Raw genomic sequence first — 10,152 nt, forward strand, 5'->3', positions numbered from 1 at the left:
TTTTAATTTTATAAAATCTTGCGCGAAAAGAACTGGCCCTTCATGTATTGAGATGGGCCTGAACCCTGAATGTCTTTCTTTCTTTTTGAGAATCTGCACCCTGAATGTCGAGCATGTGCTTGTGGATACACGTCAATAGGGAAGTGGTATAGCGAACGACATTGGTTTCGTCAAAAGGTTAACATGAACAAGAAAATCACTAGTGCTTATGGATCACCGATCAGGGTCGACCTCACCGGATCAGCCGCCGTCCGCCACAAGAGCGCGGCAGAGTGGACACGTAGCGTGCGAGCGGAACCACCTGTCGACACACTCGGCGTGGAAGCGGTGCCCGCACCTCGGCAGCCGCCGGCCGGTGTCGCCGTCTCTGAGCTCGCAGATGCACACCGCGCACTCCACCTTGCCGCCGTCCTCCGCCGAGGCGCGGTGGACGTACACCGGCAGCGACATGAGGTCCTCCTTCCTGAGCCCTTTAGCCCGAGGCGACGCGCACGGCGAGCTCTCCCCGGAGGAGGGCGCAATGACCGCCCCACCGCCGCCGGCGCCTTCTTGAGCTCTCCCCGAGAAGAAGAGGCGCCAGACGATGGCGACGAAGAAGAGCAGCACGACGACCACGTTGCCGACGATGGCAACCTTCACGGCCGACCGGTTCACGTCCCACCCAGAATGCTGCGACGGAGGGGGCGCGCTCGCGTCCGACGTGAGCCATCGCCTGGCCATCAATGGCTTGGTGGTTTATCAACGGAGACTCCGGCAGGAAGCACGGGAGTCAAGAGGTGCTTAGTTATGGGTTGGTTTGGCACGACATGTATGACAGCAACGAACATTTATTGAGTGGCGAAGGATGAAACGAAGGAGGTTGCGACAATGGAATGGACACGCGCGTCGCCGTCACCACTGGAAACGACGACACTCTAGCATGCTTATTTAAAAGCCGCCGATAGCCGGCAACTTGTAGGACCTAGTAGTTGCAGCTGCTTCACTCGTGCCGTGCCGGCGCCGAGGACCTTTGATCCGTCTGTACCGTGGCAGCGCAACTGCAGGTCAGAGATTGTCGCCTACCCAAACTGAAATTGTTCTGCCACGAAACTTGACGTCTCCAATCTATCTGTGTTTCCTGCTCCAGGCTACTGACAACGAAATTGCATAGCAACATTGCGCGGTCATCCTGGTGTCTGGTGGTGTTGCCTCATCAACCTGTATCCTCGTCATATTATTCGGCATGCTTCCCCCCGGCCAGTTTGAGCATCCCGATGACTGATCGACATGCTTTTCTCCGGTTACTTCAACCATCCTCGGTACGAGGTGAAAATCTCTTTGTTCAAAGAGGGATACGACTTTTCACTACTACAGTGTATCTTCCTTCGGGTTATTTTCTAATGCATTGTACACCTTCCCTGAACAAATTTATGAATGTGACGACTTCGACAATCTTAAGATGATGTGCCTAGTCGCAAAAAAAAAGATGATGTGCCGGCTCAGTCTCTCGAAGGTGTTCATAGAGATAGAGTGTGCGTGCGTACATAAGGATGAGGGTATGCTTATGTATGAGCATCTACGTTTGTACTATGTTCAAAAAATAAGCAAAAAATATGGATCAATCATGACAAAGACATTTTTTCCTTCATCCAAATGAAAAAAATATACCATCACACGCTTCACAGTCCCCACAAGGCCGGTACGCGGATAGTGATCCTTTTTTTCCTTTATGTTTGGCCGGATTTCCGTTAACAACGCAGGATATCCTGGCTATGTCAGTGACGTGCCCTGAGTATTATTTGAGCTGTCTAGCAGCCAAACATCAGCATGATAGAATAGGTATATCTTGCGCCATTGCAATAATTAGGGGGGAAATTAGGTATTACTAATACGGAAGTACTTCACGCATGACATTTTGCTGAACGACACTGGCACAATGGCTAATCGAAGCGCCTGCTGCTGTTTAGACTTGCCCAAGGATGGCGTGATATGACATGTCCTGCAAATTTCTGCTGGTAAGTGTGTCCGTAGCAGTGTTCTTCTAATACTCCTGACCTCACCTCAAAAAAAAAATCCAGACAAAGTAATGCTAACACATACTTCGATGGAATTGTATGATTTTAAATGAGATCGTCTATACTTTTTCACAAGGTACAAATATTTCAAGGAAAAGAACTTGGCCTAAGAGAGACAATATAACAACAGATGCTAAGGTCAGGATCCAGATACCACATAAGAACATTTCCGCATCTTTAGCCCTTCCCTTACTTTTCAATCTCCTAAACTTTCACTAGCTTTTAATCCATAATATACAAGACACAACACTTCCCCCCAAAAAATAATTGCATACAAATTAGTCTAGTTCATTGCGTAATTAAACAATAGAAGCACATTAAATGACAAAATTAAACACTAAAATGAACATAATTAAACATCGCTACAACAACAGTACCACTGCTACATCGAGCTAGCTAAGCTGGAACAAGCGATTACTACTCGATAAGAGCTCGATCACCCTCGTGTCGGAGAGCCGACGGACTTGTGGTCATTGGCAGCAGGCGAATGCGTGGCGTCGGCTCATCGTCGTTGTCGGCAGCTTCGAGTCGGCTCATCGTCGTTGTCGGCAGCTTCGAGCTAACGGGCAAGGTAGTTGAATGGCGCACCGAATCACGCAGCGTTGCACCATGGTAACGGGCGAGGCGGTTGCGCCAAGGACTGGTGAAGCCGTGAAACTAGCAGAAAAGGGAAGGGAAAAGTATATTTTTCATCCCTCAATTCTTTTGAAAGTATAGAAATAGTCCCCCAACTCAAAAACCAGAAAAATCTAGTCCCTCAATTGTCAAAACCGAATACTTTTCGTCCCTCGGCTCACTCCAGGTGGTTTTGAGCTGACGTGGACCCGATATTGACCTTTGACCTCGCCGCGTCAGCATCAGGTCGGACACACGGGTCTGAATCTGTCCCGCCCCCGTGACGTGCTTCACCGGGACGAGGCCAGGTAGCCACCACACCCGCCTTCGCCAGGACGCGGCCAGAGCCACCGCACCTGTCCTCCCGCCACTACCTCCTCGCTGGTCTCTCCCTCGTCTTCTCCTACCTGTTGAAGCATATATTCAGGTCCCACTGCCGCCACGTGATTATCTTCATCCCGTTGCTCGTTGTAACAACCTAGCCTAGTCTTCAGCGCTATTACCGCATCGGCATGTACTCCCTCCGTTCCGAATTACTTGTCTTAGATTTGTCTAGATACGGATGTATCTAGCACTAAAATGAGTCTAAATACATCCGTATCTAAACAAATCTAAGACAAGTAATTTGGAACGGCGGGAGTACATGGTTAGTGGAGGCTAGCTTGGGAGATAGATACAAGCATTCAATCCATCTCGTGTTCTCACTTTCTACACTACCACGACCACGTCGGAGCCAGAGGCCAAGCCCAGGCGCACGAAGGAGGCGAATTCAGAGACAGAGGCAAGTTTCCGACAGCTAGCTCGAGCTCGCTCACGATTTGGCATTTCGTCCAACAGTTGGCATGCATGTTCTCCATTTTGTCTCCCCTTGTGCCCGTTGTACCACGCCACAACCGAGCATCGTCGTCAACCGACGAGCCATGAGCAGCCACCATCGGTGGCCCTGCTAGCTATGGCATGTCGTCGAGCCCATGTCGCGCACTGCCCAGTGCGCCGCTCCAAGCCGTTGTGTGCCTCAGCGCCGCTGGGCGTGCGCACAGCCTGGCACACCTCGCTGTGCTATAGCTCCCAGGTCACCACACATGCTCCTCCGTACCAGCACCAGCGACACGAGAATGCCACCCATGCAGGCGATGAAGGCGACATTCATGCTGTTTTGGAGCTCCCCTGCCGGAACCTGGAGCACTTGGCCGAGCACCAGCACCAGCGTCCTTCCGTCCTTCTAAAGCCGTTGAACACACCCATGTCCACCGCTGTGCTTGCTGCACGACGCCTCACCGCCGTGGCGGGCTACCCTGCAAGGCACCGCATGCGCCGCTGGTTGCGCACACAACCCCGCGTCCATTGCCGTGGCGGAGGCCAACGTGCCGTGCGTGTCGTCGCCTTCTTCAAAGTTGCGGCAGCGGCAAGCAGGAGATGCAGCGGCGGCGACCAGTTCAGTATGAGGTGGGGAGGTCAGCAGTCAATACCGGGTCCACGTCAGCTCAAAACCACCTGGAGTGAGCCCAGGGACGAAAAGTATCCGGTGTTGATAATTGAGGGACTAGGTTTTCTTGGTTTTTGAGTTGAGGGACTATTTCTATACTTTTAAAAGAATTGAGGGACGAAAAATATACTTTTCTCAAAAGAGAATGGGTGGCAGCGGTGAGTGGCTAGGGTTTAGAAGATTCAGGCAATGGCCGGTGGACCATGGAGGGTTGCCAGCCAGCTAAGCAGAGTACCAAACGATGTTACAAATTTGGTTCAAGGGATCAAATATGTAGTCACTTTATTATAAGGTGGCTCGGAGGATTAGGAAACTGCGACGTCCAGTCTAAAAGCATTTTAAATCAGCCATAAAGGCAAGTCCTATTCGTTTTGTATCTTAAGTTGAAGTTTAACAAAGATCAACCAAATATATAAGCTAATCAGCATTTACAGTATAACACAGAACCATATATCATCTAGTTAGACATTAATGATCTAAACATATACTCCCTCCGTCCCAAAATTCTTGTCTTAGATTTGTCTAGATACGGATGTATCTAATACTAAAACGTGACTTGATTCATCCGTATTTAGACAAATTTAAGACAAGAATTTTGAGACGGAGGGAGTATTTTGTAAAGATGGGAGTAATGAATCATAACAAGCAATCTACTCCCTCTGTCCCATAATGTATGACGTCTTTTGGAACTACTTCTGTAAAGTATTATAAGAGCGTTAGATCACTGAAGTAGATAGCAACCGGACACATCCATATGGACGAGGAGGATCATCGCAGTCGGCTCAAATTCTGTCCTCATGGTAAAAGATACACCAAGCTAACATACCAAAACCACTTGGATATAAACGCAAGGCAATAGAGATCAGCATTAAGCAACAACATTTCATAAGGAACTTTGCATACGCATCTAATACTACATCCAGTAGCATGAAACATTGTATCCAGGGTATCTGGGATAAAGATACTTAAAGACTGAACAAAACAGTTCATACTTCAAACTTTAGCTAAGAACAAACTGATTTCACCCAGTAAACAGAACGCTTAAACGTCAGGTCTTCACTTCTTTGCCTTCTTTGGTGTCCTGCAACATCAGGGATAAACAAAAGATCAGGGGGGCTAAACAGGAAATTTCCCTTGATAAAAATGGGTCAAAACAGAAGATATACTTACGCTGCAGGTTGGGCAGGAGCTGCTGCTGCTGCGGGTGCGGAGTGGTCCCTTGGGCCCTGTTTAAACATAATATAATGTTAAACAATCTGAAGAATTTCATCAACAGACCACGTTAAGACCCATGGGCAAGCAACTGACAAAAAGAAACAAAATTTGAACCATTGGGCATCAGACCTGAGCAAGCCTCTCCTCCCTCCTGGCAATCTTTCTTTCACGGCTTGCCTTGCTCTTGGCACGCTTAGCCTCAAATTGGTCAGAGAGCGTCTTCTCTCTTGCCTTCTCAGCCTTTGACTTGTGAATGCTTTCCATAAGCACACGCTTGTTCTTGAACATGTTACCCTTGACCTTCAAGTACATGTCATGGTACATGTGCTTGTCGATCTTCTTTGCTTCACGGTACTTGCGGAGCAGCCGCCTGAGCACGCGCATCCTCCTCATCCACAGAATCTTGGTGGGAAGCCTAGCCTCCCTGGTACCCCTGCGCTTACCTAAAAAATAACAAAGACTAATATGGAGATTATAAGCAATGAAATACCACAGTACAAATGGTGTTCATTATACTGATCATAAGCAATGATATACTCCTTCAATCCCAAAATAAGTGTCTCTCAACTTTGTAAAGTTGACACTTATTTGGGAGGGGGGAGTACTACAGTACAAAAGATGTTCATTATACTGATATACCACATCCAGAATGACGGCCCTTCTGTTTTGCCTCATGGGCTCTGCGTGCACGGGACCTTGAGTGGATCTTTTGGGGCTTCCTGATGATGAACCCGTCCTTAACCAACTTACGAATGTTCTGGCCTGCATACAACATTACAGAACTGTCATGCGTCTTGCTCAATACAGAAAACAGCTTAGCAACACTATTCAGGATAAGGAACATATTTACAACCATAGAATCAAAAGTACTTAATTAGTTTGGCGAATCAAATTATTTAAGGGTCTGTCTAGGACACATCTAGATGTGACATAGTCTAAGCTGATGTCCACTCTGTTTGTGGTCTTTTTTTTTAGTTTTTTTTATTTCTTGCTGCTGCATTATATATTTGTAGGAGCTTAGATGTGACATCCTTAAAAAACATCTAGATGTGAATTAGACAAACTGATTATTTAAACACTGAAATTCATATAATACCCACTTCAGGTAACAACCAAACAAGCATCTTAGTTGGAATTCCGCAAGGGGTGTGTCCGGGTAAAGTTCAACCTATACAGAAAAGGTGAACAGTGCTTTTAGTAGAGTACTACCTGTTCGGAGCAGATGAAAATTGTTTCTAACAAATTTGACGTTGAATTCACAGTTATCATTTATTCATGAGTACAGGCGCCCAAGAATCCCCAATACGATGCAAACCAAACACGATAGCGTATGGATCTCCACTACGAGAGGCAAGACATGTATAGACTACATACTACGGATTTCAACATTCTAAAAAACATTAAAAACTAATCCAGGTGTTCATATATAGGTCTAATGCTGCACACCGCAAAAGCATTCATGGTTCGAAGCCTAATTAATCGAAGACAATCCAAACGGCTCCAACCCGATGCTACATGTCATCACCACAACTAAACCACCGATCAACTCGTCATGCTACCATAACAAGAGAACTTGTCCGTAGAATTGACATGGAAATAGTTTTCGAACAGCCACATCGCATAGATCAGCACCAAAACATCAGATCTGAAGGTACCACGCACCACATGGCAACCAGGGACACGATAAGAGGAGGTAGGGGAAAGGAATGGGGTTCTCACGAGAGTTGGCCATGGAGATCTCGTTGACCTCATTGGGGTCGAGCCAGACCTTGCCCTTGCCGCACTTGAGCACGCTCGAGGCGAGCCGCTTCTGCAGCTTCAGGGAAACCATCTCCGCCGCCGCCTCTCGGCTTCCTCTTCTCTCCTCCCTCCCCTACCTGTGGTGTGTGGCTGTGGTGGAGGCGCTGGGGGTGGTTTGCGCGAGGGGCGGCGCGGGAGGCTTTTATAGCTCGGTAGCTTTTTTTTTTTCAAGTGGCACTCCATCATTTCCCCCGTTTATAAGGCTTATCTTAAAATTTTAGTTTTTTTATTTTATAATGCTCAATTTGGTTGTTCCCCTTTAAGGTGCATTAAATCATTGCATGCAAGTATTAAGAGAAAATTGACCGATACATGTACTTTATATATGCATGTATTGCAATTAATACATTGATAAACATAATTTTTGAGGAAAACGAGAGCATTAATTGGGTATTTTTGCCAACTATAAAAAGTATTCATCACTCACCGTTTATCTTGATTGGCGAGATTTTTGAATTGAGCCTTATAAACCGGAAAGGAGGAAGTAGCTCGGTAGCTTAGGGTTTCCTTGCGCCTTCCTGGGCCTTCACTTTTCTTTTTCTATCTCGGTTTGCTGGCCCATATCGCAGAAGCGTGTAGCTGGTCCAATGACATGCGGTGAGTTATTTTATTTTTTATTAATTTATTGCCTCAAAAAAAGTATTGGGAGACGGGGCGTTTTGGCAGCCAAGAGCATATGCTCCTGGTTTATTAAAATGTGTTTTAAACATATTTGGAAATATCACAAAATTAAGACAACAAATTCCACGCGTACATCTCGACATTCTACGAGCTCACAAAGTCGTTTCTCAAAAAACCGGCAACTTTTATGTCGCATGTGAAAAAGACAAAATTCAGTGTTAAAAAGAACTTTCATGAGACATTTTTTTACACAAGCCACAAATAATAATGATTTTCTATAAAACTTGGCATACGCACATAAAATATCAAATATATGCATCAATTTTTTGTTTGGAACCTTCTGAAATTTTGAAAAAAAGGCAGGAGCATATGCTTTCATGTGCCAAAGTGAATTTTTGAGATAAAGACAACCAAATGTCATTTGCTCAAGAGCGGGGATTATACAAAATCGCGTATAAGTGGCTGATTATAATGCCGCGTTTGATCGGTGTCGTTCCTGGTTGATCTAATGGCCCATATTCCAAGTTTGCATTAATTGTTGTTTTCACCCGATACTTTTTTTAGGGAAATATTATATTTCATCTCAAAGAATTGATACATCATTTGATAAAGTATCAACCAAAAAACATGGAGGCTCATAATTCCATGCAATGGTTCGCTGGCCACTTTGCTAGCTGGTACATCTGTCGCCATATTGGTCTCCCTAGGACAATGATTAAACTTAACCGAGTTGAACGACATAAAAAGGTACACTCCTCAAAAATTGTTGTTGCCAGACTAAGGAAGTTTTCGCCACTCTACATCAGCTCAATGACTCCCATGCAGTCAGCTTCAACCACAAGACTGTGGCATCCGATGTTAGCCGCCAAAAACATGGCCATCTCGAAGTCCTCTCGCCAACGGTATGTGACTGCATGAGGCAGCCAGGAAAGCGCCATTTGCATCGCGAAGAATTGCTTAGGATCCTCCTGATCCACTGTCTGAGTCAAACGCGACGTTCATATTTAACTTAACACATCCTTCTGGCGGTTTTACCCATCCATTATGCTGAATACGACCACCACCCTTCTTCTTTGCTCTTGAGAATTTTCTTGCCAACATGGATATTGCGTGGGCTGATCTGGCTAGCTCAAGAAGCTGCTCACCATGAGTCAGTTGATGACGTTCCCACCACACATACCACACTGGTGTTGCAACCAAGTCGTTTATGTCCACATCGAAAAGCAACAGTACTCGGAGTTAAGAATATATCGCCCAACATAGAACTCCCTTCTCTTTCAAAAGTGCACACATCTTACATTTTTAAGAAGTTGATCCCCACTACTACCAATTCTCTCAACATGCACGCTGTCCATATCAGCTTCATGCCACATCAACAATAGTGCAATCTCATCAATCATTTATCTTTTATTTTCAACAAATCTGTGATTAAACTCTGCCCACCACTTCTGTCTTCCGTAACTGATGCATTGGTGGAAAAGCCCATAAAGAGCAGCCCATTGGTCAATCTATTACTCTTCCCCGCCCACCACTTATGTCTTTCGTAATTGATGCGTTGGTGGAAAAGCCCATAAAGAGCAGCCCATCGGTCAATCTATTACTCTTCACTGTCGTGGTAGGAAAACTGGCAACGACAGCGCTCTCATCACTACCTTGAAAGCACAAGTGCTCCCAGGGTGATTTTGGTAATTAATGTTAGCATATCTCTTGTTGGACTAATACCTTTATCTAGTATATTTCAGATAAGTTCAACAATGATATGTCAAGGACAAGAGGATGTGGAACCCCTTCAAATTGCTAAGGACAAAGATTGGCAAAAGCTCAAGACTCTTCATTTCTATTTTAGTGATCCAAGATCACATTGAGTCCATAGGAAAGCCAATACTATTAAAAGGGGATGAGGTGTTGCTTAATGGTCTACTTGCTCAAAGTGCTTAGTGATATTGCTCCAAAAACCCTCAACCACTTTCTCATTTCCAAATATGCCCAAAATTGAGAGTCAAACTCGGCCCCACCGAAATGACCTATCTGGTGCCACCGAGTTCATTTGACCTAGCCACTGCGAGAAACCCTAGACAATTCGGTCACACCGATACGGATCTCGGTCTCACCGAGATGGCCCTGCAAACTCTCTATTGCATGTTGTAATTATTTTGGTCTCACCGAAATGTGCATCGATCCCACCGAGTTTGCTTGAAATCCTCTTTGTTGCCTTATTGCTTCACTTCGGTCTCACCGAGTTGATGCAGTCGGTGCCACCGAGTTGATGTTTGCCCTAAGCCCTAGCACATCGGTCCCACCGAGTTGATCCAGTCGGTCCCACCGAGATTCCTAACGTTCATATTTTGAACTGAATCGGTC

The 10,152-nt window shown here is 45.8% G+C and overlaps 2 protein-coding genes across 2 annotated transcripts; both read right to left on the minus strand.

Annotated features, from left to right (window-relative positions):
* Positions 1-873, minus strand: LOC109755769 (RING-H2 finger protein ATL2). The gene has a single exon (XM_020314663.2). It carries the CDS (start codon positions 718-720, stop codon positions 241-243), a length of 480 nt encoding a protein of 159 aa, XP_020170252.1. The 5' UTR covers positions 721-873; the 3' UTR covers positions 1-240.
* Positions 874-5,021: 4,148 nt separating this feature from the next.
* LOC109755800 (large ribosomal subunit protein eL19z) lies at positions 5,022-7,314 on the minus strand. Its single transcript, XM_020314688.4, has 5 exons — positions 7,090-7,314; positions 6,010-6,132; positions 5,500-5,813; positions 5,326-5,381; positions 5,022-5,236 (listed from the first exon to the last, which is right to left on the minus strand). The coding sequence occupies exons 1-5, from the start codon at positions 7,199-7,201 to the stop codon at positions 5,212-5,214; spliced, it is 630 nt and encodes a 209-aa protein (XP_020170277.1). The 5' UTR covers positions 7,202-7,314; the 3' UTR covers positions 5,022-5,211.
* Positions 7,315-10,152: the final 2,838 nt, after the last annotated feature.

Source organism: Aegilops tauschii, chromosome 4 (assembly GCF_002575655.3).
Source record: "Aegilops tauschii subsp. strangulata cultivar AL8/78 chromosome 4, Aet v6.0, whole genome shotgun sequence".
In the NCBI taxonomy this organism is placed as follows: Eukaryota; Viridiplantae; Streptophyta; class Magnoliopsida; order Poales; family Poaceae; genus Aegilops; species Aegilops tauschii.